The following is a 19,270-nucleotide window of genomic DNA, read 5'->3' on the forward strand; positions in this document are numbered from 1 at the left end:
TAAGGCTTGGCCTTTATCCCCATCCATTATTTTACATTATTTTACATTATTTTACAGGTGATCCCATCTTCTTTATGACTTTCACAGTATCTCTAGCTCTAGCTCTTTTTTCTAGGCTATCTGCAACTTCTCTGAGGACTGAGTTCCCAAATAAAACTCAATAATGTATCTAGTGAGCCAGAGAACTGGCATGCTCTGCCTGGTCTCCCTAAATAACCTGTTGCACAAGCCTGCAGTAAACTCTCCTTCAGTGGGTACTGCAGAGAACACTACACACCTGTGGCACAAGTGCTTTCAGATCGAAATCCCCTGTGCATGTGTGCTAGCATTGCCCAGAACACTGAAGTTGTGACCTTAGGCACAGCTGCCCACTATTTGGTACATGAATTAATAAATGCCTTTCTTCCACGTATTAAGATGTATAACCTTGTTTCCTGTTTTTCTCTTCTGCACTGAGCCTTTCACCAAGTAGCTCATTCTTCCTTTGTAGGTATCCTCTTTCCCTTCACAACTCAAGTTGCACTATCTTCCTCCTAAAATAATTTCTTTCTTCTTCCTTATGGTTCCCAGCTCAAATATTGCTTACACTGTCTGGTGCACACATGCATGGGAAATCATCTTTACTTGCTTGTTTTCTCAACATTTCAATGTCCTTAGCCATCACAACCATTTTATCTTTTTGTATCCACTTTGAGTTCCCCATCCTTCCATCATGCTTCTTTAGTATCTCATAAAAGTCCACCCATTTACATCCTGTCTCTTGAAGGCCTCTGTCCTCCCTGAGTTATGCACTCCTCTATGCTGTTTGTCATACTTCTGGTTTTCTGCTCCTAAAAATAATTAATGACTTTCTTATTCCCATTCTCTGCTGGTCCTGTCCTACCCCAATAAGACAATTCTAAAACTCACCCAACAAACTTACTTCTTCTGCACAGGCCTTTCTGGCTGAAATGACCTTCCCCAAAGTAGCCTCATCTATTCTGAGAACCTGCCTGCTACTCTAACATCCATTCAAATATAGGACAATTCTACTTTCTTTTTAAAAAAATCTTTGTAATTCATTACTGGCCATTTGAATTCCTGTCTAAGCAATTGTTTTCTGAGAGTTTTTGCTTCATTGGTATTTTACCTCTTTCTTTCAAGTGCTTCATAGAAATGACCTACAATCACCATCTCTGAAAAACCAAGCACGTGTAACTGTCCTGTGCTGCAGTCTCTCTTAAGAATGTTTCACCTGTTTCACCTGTTCTTGTTGCCTGAAAAATGACATGGCTGTGCTTAGCTGCTGCCTGCCTTTAATTCAACCAAGCTGGAAGTTCTGGTGCAGCCTGAGCAGCTTGGCTCTTGCCAAGTTTTCTTTTAAGCCCCACCTTTCATTTGCCCTTAGCTCCTCCATCCATTTCACACCTGATGGTGCTGATGGTGATGGTGCTGCCCCTCTGCCACACATCAGATGAACTCTGCCAGCTGTTTGGTTTTCCCCTCACCTGCTTCACCTGCCAGATTAGGGGTCAGAGAGACAATAAGGAATGATGTGGGAGAAGCAGCAGCCCTGTGCAGCTGAATTGCACCTCTCTCGTGCATGATCTGCAGGTTGTGGGTAACTCGTGCCTCAGTGCACACCCTTGTCACACAGCTGGAGGTGCTGGTGTCACCTGTGACAGCTGTGAGAGGTCATCACTGAGACACAGCAGCGTGCACAGGGAGCAGGATCTGTTCATAAGGGTTATAGTTATTCTATTTCTTGTTTTCCCCTCTCTCTCTCTCTTTTTTTTTTTTTTTTTTTTTTTTTTTTTTTTTTTTTTACAGCACACAACCTGTAACATATTTTGTCAGGAATTTCAGGCACCTAGGGAGGTTAGTGTAAGTATTACAATAACTTGGAAAGGATTAATTAACCATGCACACCCTTTTGTGAGGTGTTAGGTCATGATTAAATGCTCTTTACTGAAGTCACATTTTATTACAACTTACATATGTTTGGAACATTGATAGAAAAGAAAGCATGTCACCTATTTACAATCACTACACATTTACATTATATTATTTACAGATAATGAATTTAGTAACATATATGAGCAGAAAATATAGCAAATATCAATATGAAACTGTACAGGGCTTAATCTCATGTCCTTTACTGCAGTTGCATTTCACTGTAATAATAAATACAGTTCTATATTTACACATTTAACTTTAAAAATCTATTAAATGAATTTTAACAATTTCAAGTTAAAAATATCTGATCAAAATATTTCAAACATGCTTACAAAAATAAGACACAAAGCCTTTAGGATCCTCTGCAAGCTTAAAAAGTTCTGATAGAAGAAGCTTTCTTTAACTAGTCTTTTGAATTATAACATTATTTTGCTTCTCAAATGTCTTTACAAACTTCTTAAATATAGCAAGCTGAAAGGAACCTTACTGACATTAAGCAGAGCAGCACAGATGGACCCCAGTTAAATTAAAGCTAAGTAAACATGGTAATAGGTATTGTGCAATGGTTGACTGATCCTCTGTTTAATCCAAAGTGGTTTCAGGCATCGTTTCTGCAGCTGTGTGCTGCACTGCTTCAAAAGCCACAACAGATAAAGGATTAAGATAAGTACCCAGCTGACTTTATCATACATAATTTCAGAATTGGTTCATTTTTTTTCCCCTGAAGGATGAACATGTCAGCCAAAGTCAACTGATGCCATCTGTAACTGCAAAACTAAAAATATGCCAGTGTGAATGGACAAGAAAATTAAGGCATATGCGTTGTTGGCAGCAAATTCTTCATTGTGAAAATCCATCCTTGAGTCCCAGGAAGTTTTACATACAGGAACATATGAACAACAGAGATCATCTGTAACAGATTACCTTAATTGGTGGGCCTAGCCTAACCTTCCTAATGTTAAAAAATTACCTGGAGGTTGAGTGGCCATTAACTGAGCAGTGAATACTGAGCTATTAAATGTTACTCCTCAGGGAGCTCTTTTTAACAACAAAAACAGGGTAAATTTGTGCATTTTTCTGTCTTAAATGATCAGCTTACTTAAGCAAAAGGTGCCAGCTCTTAGAAAAGAATACTGGAATATCCCCCGATGGCTTGGATGAGGTCAAAGAATTATATCCTATGTGGCTCTGTTGTCTGAGATATTTTAACAGTAGACTTGACAAGGACCTGAAGTCTATCCTTTCTAACTAGGATGCTTCTGATGTGTAAACATACATGCCTTGATTCAGCAAAGTATTAACAGATTTAAAGTCAGAGAACTCTGTTAACCTAATTAAGTCTTTTCCTAAACTAAAGCCATCAGAAGTCCCTGAATTTCAACAGCTGCTCCAGTATCTTTTTTGGCAAGATATCCAATATGAATTTAGGTACTTTTGGTGACAGAAATGTCACTAGCTAATGACCATCTCTATCAACAATTTCTACCTCTTTTTCTATGCTGCATATCCCGAATGTCGATTTCCAGTTCACCATACCAGATTCTTCTCCTCTCAGGTGAGTAGTCCTCTGCCTTCAAACCGCTGTATCCCAGAAGTGGCTACTTATAAACTGTGATCAAATCACTCATTTATCAAGTTTTTTAAAATTTATGATGTTCATATCCTTTCCAATTTCACCATGTTATTTACAATATATGAATGTCATAAGTGTTTGAAATATCCCAGGAGTGCTTGCATCAGTGCTAAGAATACAGATCAGACAACCTCTTCACTCCTACTTAATATTGCCTTAGATAAAGGATATTGGCTATCTTTATCCAAAAGGACACAGTGACCTCTAAATCTTCAACTGGCTAGTGACTATGAACTAGCAGCTTTCTAGAACCACTGTTTTATGAGACAGAGATCATGCCATGAACAGGATTACAGTTTTTGTTCCTAGACAAATTACATTAAATGAATGTTTCTGTCTGAGTGCCTTTGGTGTCCTTTAATAGTTCTCAGCATGCCACTTTTTTGTATTGATGACTTTCTATGCAGTATTTTTCACCTTCAAACTAAACAAGTCATCTGCCAATTTTATTATCAGTAATTCTGGGAGTAATTCTACTGACGTGAGAGCAATGCAGAACCAAACTGAACAGAACCTCAGTAGAAAAACACCCATGTGACAATGCCTTGCCAATTACAATTATATTTTAAATGCTTAACAGGATTTTGATTAACTTCTTACACATCATGTTAATTTTTTCACATTCACTGACAATTAAAAATATTTTGTCAAGTTAGATGACTTCCAAAATCCAAACCCAACGCCAGTTAAACCATTTAATCAGCTTTATCAAATGCAAACTTCATCAAAGAATATTTTGCAGAAACCTCTAGGACTTGAACAGGACTACTCTTCCATTTAGATACCTTGCTGAACAAACGCCATACACAGATGCTTATAAAATACAATCATGGCACTGAAAAACCATTAAAACCAACTTGCAATAAACAGGAAAAAAATAACCCAACCCCTGAAAACATCAGCTGATGCTTTGAAAAAATGTTACCAATTTAATGTTCTATTTTCATTCTTGACAAACTGATGCCCTTTCTGAGTAGTGCTACTTTAAAAGAGAGCAGCTGATACGACTGCACAAACTTCAGCAGCTTTCATTTCCTCTCTTCATCCCAGCATTTTGGGAGCAAGCTGAGCAGGCTCAAGTATTGGATTTTCAGCCTGCTGCAAGTTTTGACGTTGTCTGTTTTCTGAGGTGTGTCATAATAATTTAGAGGCACTCTTCACACTTGTATGCACACATCCACACTTACTTCTGGAATTAAAAATTTTGTAAACAGAGGTATTTTCTGTACTGTTTCTGCAGCTAGCGACAGGGAACAAATGCGACTGACGAAAGATTGCAGCCTTCTGCCATTTGATAAGAGGGTGGCATTAGTGAACTGCTGGTGGGCATATCATATGATATGCTGGCACTCGTGAAGGTTACCAATGCCTGTGTCGAGTCACAAGATTGTTTTTCTATGTCTTCTGAATTCACAGAGATCAGACTAGCATGTTTTGATCTCCTCCATATCAAAGTTTGCTTTCGCAGACTTCCCAAATCCTCCTTAAAATGTGGATTGAAAAGTATATAAAGCAGTGGGTTTAGACATGCTGGCAGTGGGACAATCACTAGAAGTATTGACTTAATCACTTCTGGGCTGATAAAAGTGAGGTTTAGTAAGGAGGAAAAAGATAAGAAGGCCACAGGGCAATAAAGAATGCAATTAGTAAAAAGTAGCAAGGCTATATGTTTGACCATAGAGCAATCCCAAATGTTGTCTAGTTCCCCCTTTTCTAAACTACAGTAGAGCTTTGTATAAGCAACAGTCATTATCAGAAAGCAAAGGGAGTTCAGCAATACCAGTGCTACCATGTAGCCCATGGCAGTGGACTCCCCAAATGGGAGAGGCAAACAAAGAGGGGAAACCCCATACTCACTTCCAGTGAGAAGGGGTATCACTGCAATGATTAGTGCCAACATGAAGCAAAAGGAAATGGCAATTTTGACACTAGCAACGGAGGATTTTGTTTCAAACTTCACAGCATGCTTTACAGAGAATGCACGCTCGAGTGCAGCTAGGGTGAGGAGGAATATGGAAGCCTCTGAAGCAAAAATGGAGAGAAGGCCAGTTATTTGGCAACCAGTTCCACTTTCCCACTGTGCTCCATACTGAGCAAAGCTACCAAAAGTGGATGCATCTACACTAGCCAGTACTCCACTGGCCAGACCCATCAGGGCATTTACAATGGCTATTAAACCAATCAAAAGTTTTATGGAGGACATATACAATGGAGATCTGAAAACTGTAGCAGACACCAGTGCATTGCAAATAAGGGTCAAACCCACGATGGTCCACACTCCAATTCTGATCAGCCAGCTACCAAACAGATGGTCACATGGTTTGAAGGGACCTGAAATGCCAAAATAAAAAGGGTAAGGGAAGTCCATATAAACAAAAAACCCTCGTGTTTTCTAAGACACCAAAGTATACCCTTCTTGCAGATTCTCAGCACAGCCAAAGAGTGAATTTTAGTCTAAAAAGGGAGCTGGAAATTTGCTCTTTCTTTGGAGTAATCTGAGACCTTGATAACATGCAGCTAAATCTGTGATGCATATTGCATTAGTGGTGCACATGAGTCTCTGTCCTCCATCACAAGTAGTCTATGGGTTTCTTTTTGTACCTGGCAGTACTACTGCAACGTGAATGTCAACTCTTGAAGTTTCAAGAAATGCTGTGGTATTTGTCAGTGTGTGAAAAAAAAGCTGAAAATATTACCTCTCACAAAATTAAAACAGGTTCCTAATGAGTCCTGGTGAAGTGTGATGTAATGGATATAGACAGATGTCCATCAGTTATAAGGACTTTGGTTACCTTATGACATATCATTACACAGTCCAAGAAAATTGTGTCTCTCTTTGCATTTGGGAGTGCTGCCTTTTTGGATCTCCTGTGTCTGAAGTCAGGTCATTATGACTGAAGCTTGCTACACATCCTCAGAGAATTGAGGTGCATATGCTGTGCAGTCAGAGAAACATTTCATGTCTTGGTAGGAGCCAGCAAAGCCCCTCACAGTGGCCTGTGCTCTTCCATGAAGACATAAACCCTGCAGCTGGAATGACCTCCCTATAACTATGGCTGTTGGCCTTAAGTAAGTATAAGGATCTATTGTGTCAGTTTGAAAGTTTTTCTAAGATAGTATTTGAAAAATCCAAGCTAAAATTTCTCTCAGGTCTGGTGATAACCTACCTTGAACTCAGCAATGTTTTAATGAACTCAAAACTTATTTAGGCCATTAGAACCTTTATGCCATAGAACTCAGAACTTTTTATTTAGGCCATTGGAGAATATGTGACAGTCAAATAACTCTGTTCTTTGGCTTCCTGCCTTTTCTATTCCTCTTAATATAACTTTAAAACATTTACAATTAGTTGCTGTTGCAAACAAGAATCGTGGCTTAAAATGCATGCTGAAGTACAAGTTGTCACTCAGCATTTTTTGGTTTCTGTTTCACAATGAAAGGATGGCTAGGGAAAACTTTTGCTGAATCAAACAATCAAAATTTATGACCATGGCTGGCTACATTCTGCAAAGAATATGACAGTGCTGGGTGTCCTTTGTAAGGGACATTGCACATTAATGCAGTAGTATTTGATATTTCCTAGTCATAAACTAAATTGTGTGTTGTTCAAGATGCTCACGTGTAAAATAACTCTGCGATGTTCAGAAGAATTTAGCTTTGCAAAAGACTGAGAGAGCAAAGATTCTGCTGCCTTTATCATCTTTATCTTAGTAGAACAATTTTTCCTCTCTCATTTTCTTGATAGGGTGTCAATTCTGGTGAAAAGGGGCCCAGAGTAAGGATCTGCTTGGTGACTGGGCAAAACTTTGCTACATTCATAGAGGAATAGGGTGGCTAAATAGTTTCCTGGAATTCAATGCAAAACTGTATATTATTGTGCAATGTATTTGAATTAGACTCATCAAATTACTGCACATTTTGCTGTCCTAGTATCTGATTCACAGTTTGTTTTGCATCTCAAATATCTACTAACACTGTCACTGAATTCCAATCTGTCCAGCAGTTTCATACCTGGAGAAGGTGAGCATTGCACTGAATGATGAGATTTCAAATCTTCTTCAAAGTCAAGAAAAAAGTCCTCAAAATCACGTTCATCTATTGGGGAGAAAAAAACCCAGCATTGTTACTACAATTTTCAGGAAATTTTTTTTTACTAAAAGTTGCAAAAATGCCTGTGGAATTAAGCTCTGGTCTTGTCCCTTTGTCTTCTGAACTGTGAGCAGAAGCTGACATATGCCTACTCGGTTTTGAATTACTGCAGTTGATATTTTTCTAAAAGTTGGCATCTTCTCTGAAAATAATTACTTACAGGTACGTTCTCTATTGCCTAATTTACAGTGTGATGACTGCCTAGGAAGCAGTTTAAAATATGCATTCTGCTGTTGTGCCATACTACTAAGAATTAACCAAGTTTTCTGTGTTTGTTATATCATCAGTAGCACATATTCTTGGTTCTTGCTGAACTCGGAGACCTAAGGTTTGCAGGAGCAGAGATAACACAGAAAGCAGCAGGATGGTGTAAATGTATATGTGCACCTACATAAGAGATCAAGTAGCAGACCTACTGCTGAAGGGGGAGAAAAATGCAGTAGTCTCGTGTCCTGGAGAACAAATGCACTCTCTGGCAACCCTGGTTATGTGCATAGACTGAGGAACAAGAGGCTGGAGAGCAGTGCCTGGAAAGGGACCTGGGGGTCCTGGTCCATGGCAAGTTGAACAGAGCCAGCAGTGCCCTGGAGCCAGGAGGGACAGCCCTGTCCTGGGGGCATCAGGGACAGCAGCACAGCCAGGCAAGGGAGGGGATTGTCCCCTCTGCTCTGAGCTGGGGCAGCCTCACCTCCAGTGCTGGGGGCAGCTTTGGGTGCCACAATATAAAAAGATATTAAGCTAATGATATTAGAGAGCTTCCAAAGGAGGGCCATGAGGGTGGTGAAGGGCCTTGAGGGGAAGCTGTGTGAGGAACTGAGGTTACTTGGTCTGTTCAGCCTGAAGGAGACTGAAGAGAGACCTCATTCAAGTCTTCAGCATCCTCACAAGGGGAGGCAGAGGGTCAGGTACCACTCTTTTCCTCTCAGGACCAGGGACAGGACTCAAGGAAACAGCATGAAGATGAGCCAGGGGAGGCTTAGGTTGGATACCAAGAAAAGGTTCTTCACCCAGAGGGTGGCTGGGCACTGGAACAGGCTCCACAGGAAAGTGGTCACAGCACCGGCCTGCCAGAGATCAAGAAGTATTTGGACAATGGTCTCAGACACATGGAGTGATTCTTGGGGCTGCCCTGTGCAGGATCAGGAGTTGAACTTGATGATCCTTGGGGGTCCCTTCCAACTGAGCATATTCTATGAAAAATGCTGAAGTAGCCACATATTTTGGCTATTACTCATCCTGAAGTGTGTGAGTAAGCCTAGGATGTGTTCCATTCTGAGGCTGGCAAGAAACTACATCTTTTCTGGCCTGCTTTTGTATGGAGTTACATACCAGCTGAGCTACCCTGTCTCTCATATAAAGGGAATATTTAATTTACCACATTATTGTAACTAGTATTTGGATGAAAAGATGAATGCATGAGTGAGATTTCTGAATGGTAGAATGAGTTTGCTAAGCACAGGAATACTTAAATAACATATTATTGAGGAAGAGACAGGGAGAGGCCACCTCTGTGACTGTAAAGAGTATTGAATTTATTTAAAATCACAGACTGCTCACAGCCTTCAGCTATTTTAAAAAGCCTAAGATGATGCTTACCTTGAATTTGTAACAGTCCAGCATCTTTTCTATGAAAGTCATCAGTGCTGCTATTATCATCTTTGTTCCATTGGCTGGAGATTCTGTAGTGGTTCTCACAAGCTCCAAAGGCACAGCACTGATAGGCATAAGGCATTTCCATCACCCTGCAGAAGAATAAGGCAGCATGCCATGGTACTGATTAAGCACCAGAATTATTGGATTGTACTGCTCCTCTACAGTTAACACAAAGCAAATAGTTTAAATATCCACAACAGAAAGAAAAACATCTCTGGGTAAAAATCAGTCACAATAATACAAAATGAGGATTCACAAATAAAATTCCTTATTGGAAACACAGATGGTTTCTAGGCTAATTTTAGAAAAGGAATACACAAGTTTTCTTATGTGTTTTCAAAGGAGACAGGATAGTGGGAGATCTATGTCTTCCTGTTGAGTGAATTTTAATCACAGCTGTATTTCTGGTTTTATGATTTTTTATGATTTTCAATGATTTTACTGTGTAAATCTACAGTTTCTCCAACAGTTACTTTCTTAATGGTTTCTTTAAAAAAAAAAAAAAAAAAAAAAAGCACATCCAAAGATCACAACCTGCCTGCCTACCAGGCGAAAAACAAAACACTTCCCAAACTGAATTTCTCCACTTTAGGGAGAATGAGATCTTTTGGAAATCAATATTCACCTCTTTCCACATTCAACTCATTTCACAGTAAGATGGCAAAGAGGAGATTGTTTCTTGTGCAGAAGATCAAGAAAGCAGTGTTCTAAACCAAAAGGTGAGTGAAACAGGCACAATGTCTGAAATGTCACTGAGAGAAAGGTTTTACTTCATTAATTGTCTTAAAAACAAGAACAGTCATTGCTGGACACAGGATACTCATTCTTAATTCTTTTAATTAATGAGAATCTTGTTAATTCTTTTTAACAAGATCACTGTTATTCCTAACACATAACAATATATGTCAGTGATTTCCAATGATTGTTGTCAGAAAATTGCACATTTCTGGTACACTGTGGATTTAATTCCTTTGGGGATGTGCAAATTCTGGGGAAGCACAGAAGAACTACTAACTGAGTTCTATAGACTGCTTTTATTCCATATATATATTTTATGCTTTGGAAGCAAAGCTATTTTATTTGCACATTTCACCAATAGCACACAGTAAAACCTAAAAACTCACTTTAATTCCAAAAGCTCAATATACAAAAAAGTTCAAAGATAAAAAAGTGATTAGAAGTTATTCTGAATTAACTTAAAAGGAATAAAGTAGAACTAGATCCTCCTATCAGATTACTTTCAACAGGTTAATCATGTAAATTAACATAATGGGTGTAATGAGCAACCTCTAACCCCCTGGGAAATCTGCAGAGAAATCAAGCTGAATCAGGCCTAGTGCCAACAGGACTTAAACTTGTGCACTAGCCAAAAAACTTGGTACAAAGGGGAACAAAGAGAATCTTAAGTTCTAAAGTGATTTTTTAAATTAGTGGATTTGGGGGCATTTAGATTCTATAGCCTTATATTTCTGTTGGAAATTAACTGCAATAATGCACCCTTGTACCCAGTACAAAATTTTTAGGGTACTCAATAAAAGTTCAAGATAACCAAGATCTAACTGTCAAGTAACCACAGGCCAGCAGATTTAAATATTTAATTTCTAACCCATTCATCTGCATGCCATCTTTTAAGATAAGGAGATTACCCTGATTAAACATTTTTGAACATTTCCCAGAATCCCTCCTTAAATAAACTATTATTAAACCCATTGATTACTAGGCTAACCCATAGCTAATCATCTGGGATAAAAATAATACAAATCTCCAAATAGAAATTGCCTTTTTTGGAACAAAAAAAGTAATTATCAAAAGTAACACTGACATTTCTGTGAGGTGATCCCTGCAACTTGTGGCTTCAGACCTTTGGAAGGGCATTGATACAGCTGGGGGAATGAATAGTTAGTGGGTATTTTAGGCACAAGGGACTGGCAGAAATGTATTCTATTCTCTCATTATTCAAACAGCTCTATGACAGATTTCCAGATCTTGTGCTTGTCCCAGTTGACCTGTCCTATGCTGGAAATGTGACTTCCCACGTTGTACTGATTGACTACTTTGATGATGTATCCAAAAACATCCATGGCTTTTAAACGATATTTCAAGAGCAAGACTCCCATTTCTCATCCTCTCTGTTGGTATTTCTAGCATCCATTCTTAAATCCGAACAATTTATGTTTGTTTTTCCCCCAAGCTCATGTCATTAGGATATACACATAATCCTTAAATTAGCAAATGCTGCTTAATCTGTGTGCAAAGCCCAACTGCACACAATGGCTGCAACCCAGAATACAGAGGACAAAACATACTTTGCAAAGCAGGGGAATAAGTATCACATCTTCTTGGTGACAGAGGAGTTTTTCCTCACAAAAGATACATTTAACACAAAAAAAAGGAAGAAAAGAAAGAACTCTTGGGTGTACAGTGCTGGAGGCAGTCCTTTTTATGCCTGGTGCTTATTTGATGTGGGTGATTAGATTTGGACTTTGTCAAATTAAGCTCTCCTAGAAACACTGGCTAACTTTATTTTTATATACTCCTTATCTTACTAATGATATCTGTATCCTTGATATTTTTTTTTCCTCTAGCAAGGAATGCCTCTTTTTTCTGCCTTTAGATTAAGCAGCAGAGAACACAAGGTCGTTTTCTCCCTCACAAAGGTGTGGAGTCAATGGTGAACAGGAAGGCACAGTTATGATGAATGGAGCAAAGCACTGAGTTCTTTTCAGCACTGAATCAAAGCATCAGATAAAGAAGGAAGGAGTGGCTGGCAGCCTGGCTTTGCTTCCTCAAGGCTTGCTGTAACAGGCTGGGCTCAGCTCTGCAGGGTGTACCAGTGCTATGACTGATGATGGGGAAGAGGATGCTCAGCTCTCTGATGTGCCTGTTTTGATGAATTTAGATGAGTAGAAAGTTTTATACAGGAATTTGTCTTTAATGTAACCACTAGCCAGTTACAAAAATTGCAAAGGGCGAAATTTAATTTTGTTATAGTTTCTGTTCAAATTTGGTGCTTTGTGCATTATTTGTGCAGTGATCCTGTGAGAAATCCTGAACTCACATTGATTTCTGGTAAAAGTCACATAAACTGTAGGTCAGGATTTTACCTTATTCTCTTCTGACTGGGTATAATTTGTTTTTACAGATGTTAATTAATTCTAGGTATCATACTATGAATGAATTTTTAAAAGTAATTAAGTTAGTTTGACACATGCTTGTTAACAATTTGCCCAGATGAAACACACTGTACATTCATTTGACCAATGTACACAATTTTGCTGAAGGGAAATTCATATAGAGTATAATCTTGAGAAAATAATTTAAAAATCTTAGTTATACATAATTCAGTTGAATAATGCATTATTATTGGACTACTGCAGCACCTCTTATGCCTCTAAGTCATGGTATATGCATCATTATATATTTGCCAGGTTGGAGTAATCAATTTTCTTTTATTTATATTCTTTTAAAAGAACTTCAATTATTTTAGAATTGTCACCAGCCTCAGCATTTGGGCAAATCCAATGAGAGAAGAAAAAGTATGGTATAAGCTCAGTTTTGACCAATCACGATTTTTATGGTACTTGCTCCTTGGCCTCTGAGACCCATCTCAAGATCTCTAATGTAACAGAGGTTTAAGGCCTCTAGTACTTTGAATGTTAATGTTATAGTTTCATAACTTGATGAAGTCTCTGCCAAATCTCCTCTGTGACAAACTACCATTTTTTGGGTTTATTAACACCTTTAAGGTGTTGTTTCCTAACCTTGGCACCACTTTTTGCAGCTCTTATCTCGGTTCATATTAAGAAGCCATCACCGAAGTGTTCTAGGGTGGATCCCTCCAGTGCTGTACACGAGCCTTAATCAGCTCCACACTTCTATTCATCATTCCCTTATTGATAGCTCCAAACACTCCAGTCCTTTTCGTTAATGGTCACTTCTTGAGCTGCCTGCCTGCTAGGCAACAGGCTCCAGGTGCCCCTGCCTGAGCAGCTGGTTAGACAAGGCAGCCTCAAAGGTCCCTTGGAACCTCGACCTTTCTGTGATTTTGTAACTATGTGCACACTGTTTAGTTGTTCCATATTTTCTGATACCAAACTTTTTATGGAAAAACATGATGAAGTGTAAGTTGCACTTCACATCTAATTAAAATATAAATATGAAAGGAGAGTTAAGGGAAACTCCCAAATATCCCGAAGTCATAGACAAAACCCTCTTTGCTGTGACCCTGAAATTAGTTTAGTTGGTTATAGCATGGTGCTAATAATGCCAAGGTTGGGGTTCAAGCTCCATACAGGCTATAGTCATCCAGTGACTGGCAGAGCTGTAAATGATCTTTAGAGGACACTTCCTTCCTGTATCACACAGGACCCACAGAAATTATTAGTGTCAAAATGTGTTAGCAAAGCATTATCTGAATTTTAATCAAAAGATTACAGAAAAAATCATGTTCAAACAGAAGAGGTGAAGTCTTTTGGTCTTTCAGCAGTATATTCTTCCCTTGTATTTGCTGTGTTCTCATGACGTATAATGGGAGCTCTGTAAGCACAGTGCATTCGAAGAAGGACATATCACTAAGCTGCCAGCGAGATTGTTTTAACAGCTTTTGAAACATATCACCAGGAAGCAGATGTGGCTCGTACTAAGCAAGTACTGGGGTTAATATTTCAAAACCTTCACAGTTTCTTCAGTTGAAAGTGAGCATAATAAAAGAAGTCTATCATTTTTATCATATTTGCTTTAGTTTTAATGGCACAGATCAAAGACTGACAATACGAAGTAACATGAGTTACACACTGACACACCTTCCATTGCACATGAACACAAATGTGGCTTATTAGTTTTAATGATATACTCACTTGAGTTCTGGAAAATTTTCAGATGTTATCAAACTTTGTAGGGCATGATTTCCTGTTAATTTTAAATGAGTTAAACCATGTAGCCCCGTCACAGGAAAAGAGGACAAAAGGTTGGATGACACATCCCTGCACAACAGCAAATAAAAATCAGCTTATGGTTTTCATTTTTTTTTTTTCAGCACTAGAAGTGTCACATTGAAAAAATTGGTTAAAGTTTTCTAACTCAATAAAAAATGACTGCATTAAACAGAGGACCCAGTGAATGCAGAAAAGCTGCAGCACTGCTCAGAAGTACTCACCTTTATGTCTAGCAGAAAGCTGACAGTAACATCTAGTAGTTAATTGGGTCTGTGCTCCCAGATTTTGACTCAAAACATTCATAGAGCCAGTTTTGAGATTAGAAAATCAATTTAAAATCTTCTCCCTAGACTGTCTGAATTCAAAGGAGCTGAACAGCCTCCCACAGCCTCAAAGATTCAGTGGGATGCTGCAGGGCATGGCTGCCCTGACAGCTCCCCAGGGAGCAGGTCAGGTGTGTGGGGAAGCTGTGTGTTTCAGGAAAAGACAGGTCTGGAGCAGAGGGAGATGACATTTCCAAGCTGAAGTTTGTCTGAGTGGCTGAAGGAAGGCAGAGCAGTACAGCTGAACACAGACAGGTAACTTGGGGAAAGTAAAACAGGTGAATGAAAAAGGGTAAGTGATAAAGGAGAGATGGCAAAGTAGTGAAAGAGAGGGAGTTCAGAGATACTGTTTCCTATTTTGCTCTTTCTTTCTCCTTCTCTCTCTCTCCCATTCATTCAAAGAGTCTGATGCAGTTGAAATGCTTTTATGTCCAAGGCTGAAGAGGAAAGTCTGAACTATACACTGAAATCTAAGGCCTAGGTATAAAATAAGGTATGTTGATGGACTGGCCTTCTACCTATCTGGTTTAGTGTGTGTTTTCTTGCACACACACCATTAAATACCAAAGGTGAAATTCAGGTCCTACTGCAATGGTAAAAATAACCACTGACTTAAGGTGGACCAAGGTTTCAGGAAACACTGGTGCACTGTGTTACTGTTTGTGTGCTCAAGGGCTTTTTTCTTTAACCCCCTCTGACAGCTGTATGTATTGTCCAAAGCTCCAATTTACTGCTCACCTCACAAAGTAGGTAAGTTCTGAGAAGGGTCCCAAAAGAGGATATTATAGACAACATTGTCTGGGTGGGCATTTGTCATCCAGAGAGCTTTGCACATCAACAGAAATTAATACCTCTCCAAATTTAGGTTTAGCAGCTACTGGATTATTTGTGAGCAAATGCCCAGCATCATGTTTTTGTGACAACCATGCAGCAAGATGACTCCAGAAGAATTTTTTTTCACATCTTCCCCATATAGGCAATGCCTCAGGGATTCATATTAAAAAAGCATTACAGTGACAGTTGGAAGTAGGAAAAAAAAATTTGTAAGCACTGAAAGTGCTTGTGAACAAGGCCAGCAAAACTGGCTGCTGATGTTTTGACTGATGTTTTGATGTTTGATGTTTAACTGCTCTGGCTGAAGTTACTAAAGAAGAGGAACTATTTCATCACAGGAGGAACAATGAAATAAAGATGCATTCTGGAAAAAGTTTCTTATTTCATTTTTAATCCAATTCCTGAGGCCTGAAACACAACTAACAGGAAATATTTAACACTGCTACAACAGATTAACTGCTAAAAAATTGAATGAAAAGAGGCAGATAGGCAGATGCACTGATAATTTTCATGGATCCCAGATCATTACAAATGTTGTATGCAGCTTTGCTGTAATACCTGTGTGACTTGGGAAAGTAGAGGAAAGCAGACATTTAGACAGACCAGATGATTAGAACAGAGAAACCCTTAATTTATGCTGAGGCACCAGGTTACCTAATTTTTGTATGCTCTTGCAAGAACAATGAAATAATCGAATGTATAAGATATTCAAATACTTACAGTTTGATCAGAGATGGTAATGAGGAGAAGGCATTGGGGTGAATAATTTTAATTTTGTTCCAAGCTAAATCCCTACAAGAAAAGTGAGTAGAAAATTACATAACCACTGAGTGAATATGGAAGTTTTCAAACACTTGATTAGGAGGCCTAAATGTAAAAAAGGTATCAATTACATGCCAATATTTTCAATAAGCTCCTGCATATATCATAGTGTGAAGTAATTTTTCATTTTTTGTTAGTTATGATGTTATTAAACTGACAATTTAAAATGTCTCAATGCCTGCCACAGCCCAAGGCATTTCAGTCTGTTTCACAGTCTCCTGAGGCAGCAGAAAGAAGGGTGGGTTATATGGACTAAGTATTCTAAAATGTCCTCATGTGACTAAGAACAGCAAACCCATGGTCAATAGGCTTAACTTCTTAATTTTCACCGTCCTGGAGAAGTCAAAAAGATTGAGAGCAGCTCTAAAAAAAAAAAGAGTGGCTTCAATTCTGCAAAAAATTACAACCATTTCTTGACAAAATGACTTCTCTAGCACATGAGTCTGTGAGAAAACTGGAAACCTGCACATGACTGGACTCCACCTCTTAAGACACGTTCTTTGTAAAAAGATTTCCCACTCTCTAGAGCTCTTTATAACATGAACCTACCAACACATACCAGCTCTGGCTCAGTAAGTTCCTCCACTTCCATCAGAAACATTTAGAAATGACAGTTTTTATGGCTACAAGCTTATATATTTTAACTAATTGCTGCAGATGCTAAACTTCACAATGTTTTCTCTCCTTTCACCGTTATGAACTCATGGAGAAAGATCACAGTGAGGAAAAACTGAAATAAGGATCTTTTGGGGTACATCATGAGCAGACATTACAGAGCCCATATTTTTGGGAAGCAGTATGGATGTGTTACTGGGATACTCACAGAGACCGGAGAGCAGCCAGCTGCCGAAACGTGTCTGCTTTGATTTCAGCGATTTCATTGTGATGCAAGTCACTGAAACAGCAATAAGGATCTCCTCAGTTTCAAAGACACTTGCAAGGCACTTGGGGGTGTTTTAGATTGTGCTTATGATCCACTTCAATAAAGTGTATCTGGGGTATGTCAAATCAGCCAGCAATAACCAAGTTAAGTATACTCAAGCACACATAGACGCTTCTTTTTAAGATTTTTAGAGTGCTTTAACACTTACATTTTTTGGAGTTTTTTACATGCAGTAAAACAGGGTAAATCTTCCAAGAGGTTATAAGACAGATCCCTGAATTATACAAAAAAAAAGTAGATTAACATCAAAGAAATCCTATAAGAAAAATAGCTTTCATTGTGTACCTTCATGCTCAATTAAAAATAATTTGTTTTTATCCACAGTCACAGAAGAATAAAAGTGTACACACTCAGCTATTTCTCATCTGTCACATTTTAATTTCTAGCTGAAGAGGAGAGAGGAGGGCAAAAGGCAAGATATATTAACTCCATATCCACATTTGCAAATTCCTTGCATTGTCTGAAGATTTCCTGCCTGAAGTGTAGACTTCTACTGAGTATTTTACAGCAATGATATTGGCCATCTGGATTTATATCACAGACCTCATATTTATCATGTTTAAATTCTGATAAGTATTTTAACAATTTAAAATAATCTACTAAGCATATATACTCACATTTTTTCAGAGAAGATCCTGTATTTTTCTGATAAGAGTCACAATCAGCTTCCTATTCTATACTTTTAATTAAGCAGTATTGCCTCTGATCCTTAGACTGCTACATTTTATAACTGAAGGAAATGGTAAAAAAATATTGGAACTAACTTTGAAATCAATCACTATATGGGGGGAAAAAAACCTTAAAAAAGACTTGAGCCAAAACTCAACAAATTACAGAATAACTGAAACATCTGGACTGATTTACAGTATAATATAACTAATCAAAACCAAGCCCAGGCAATTTGCAGAAACTGAAGGGAAAAAAAAAAGAGGAACCAAACACCAGCCCCCACCACCCAAGAGTCTCATCCAATATATTTATATGTGTACATATATATATATATATATATGTATGTGTGTGAGAGTGTGTGTGTGTTCATGTAGCTCAGGGAAAACTAAATGGGAAATTTGCATGTGAAAAGAATAGAGAAAAAAGCTTATGCCTAGAATTAGAAAAAATGTCCTTTTCCACAGTTATCCAGTATTACCACATGAAAAAGATTCACTTTTCACTTTGTGAAATTCTCACTTCTCAAATTCTCTAAAACTGGTACATCTCCACCTATTCAATCCCTTGGTAAAACTGTATTTTCACTGTTATTGTTCCAACAGGGGCATTTGGACTATTCCATATTTGATTAGTGGAACTAGTGCAAGTAATGACTGTGTCTTTAGGGAATTCTGCTCTGATTTTACTCTGTACAAAGGCAAATATCAATATGTTTGGGTGGAGTTTTTTTGTTTTTCTGTTTTTTCTGCGTGTACAAAAAAAAAAAGGTACAGTGTGGCCCAAATCAGACATTACAGAGAAGGGCTCAAGTGAGCTAGAGGCTTTTAGGCCAAGAAAAAGGATGTTTTGTATTTCTGGCAGACACTGGCTATTCTGTCATCCACAGGTTTATCACTTAGGTCTTTTTGAAAGTATGTCACCAGCTTGAATGCTGTACATACTGACACTCCCTCCTCACACATGGAAAAAACCCCTGAACTTGCAACCCTTCTCCCCTTCTGTCAGAGCTATTCCAGGAAATATTTTACTTGTTTATTTTTAAGTTCCTTTTTCCCACTTTCTTAATACAGGAGGCTCTTGGCACAGCAGAGGGCAGGTGGTTTTGTTTGCTGTGCTGAGGTGCACAGGGTGATGCTCTCCTCACACAGCTTTACTGCAGGTGTGCACCCATCCAGCCAGCCTTGGGCACCTTAATCCCCATCCTGATGTCCTGGTGGCTGGGCAGGATGCACACATTGCCTTTCCAAGCACTTGTTTGTGAGTGTCTGTGAGCCAGGGAGCCCTGCAAGGTCCCAGTCTCCTGTAAGGCATGGGTGGGTTCAGTGCACCTTTATCCCCCATGGCACAGCCAGAACTGATGTGCAAACCCAAATGG

General features: G+C 38.7%; 1 protein-coding gene across 3 annotated transcripts in view; it reads right to left on the reverse strand.

Annotated features, from left to right (window-relative positions):
- Positions 1-1,927: 1,927 nt before the first annotated feature.
- The window catches only part of LGR5 (leucine rich repeat containing G protein-coupled receptor 5), a 91,137-nt gene continuing 73,794 nt past the window's right edge, over positions 1,928-19,270 (reverse strand). For 2 of the 3 annotated variants that reach the window (XM_056516379.1, XM_056516377.1), the window contains 7 exons: positions 17,375-17,440; positions 17,107-17,178; positions 16,182-16,253; positions 14,227-14,352; positions 9,314-9,459; positions 7,580-7,663; positions 1,928-5,899 (listed from right to left, as the gene is read on the reverse strand). In XM_056516379.1, coding sequence (XP_056372354.1) covers positions 4,809-5,899; positions 7,580-7,663; positions 9,314-9,459; positions 14,227-14,352; positions 16,182-16,253; positions 17,107-17,178; positions 17,375-17,440 — 1,657 coding nt within the window. In that variant the 3' untranslated portion in view covers positions 1,928-4,808. The remainder of the gene's footprint in view (positions 5,900-7,579; positions 7,664-9,313; positions 9,460-14,226; positions 14,353-16,181; positions 16,254-17,106; positions 17,179-17,374; positions 17,441-19,270) is intronic. The other variant, XM_056516378.1, reaches the window with a different exon arrangement.

The sequence above is a fragment of the Oenanthe melanoleuca genome, chromosome 1A (genome assembly GCF_029582105.1).
Source record: "Oenanthe melanoleuca isolate GR-GAL-2019-014 chromosome 1A, OMel1.0, whole genome shotgun sequence".
Classification (NCBI taxonomy): Eukaryota; Metazoa; Chordata; class Aves; order Passeriformes; family Muscicapidae; genus Oenanthe; species Oenanthe melanoleuca.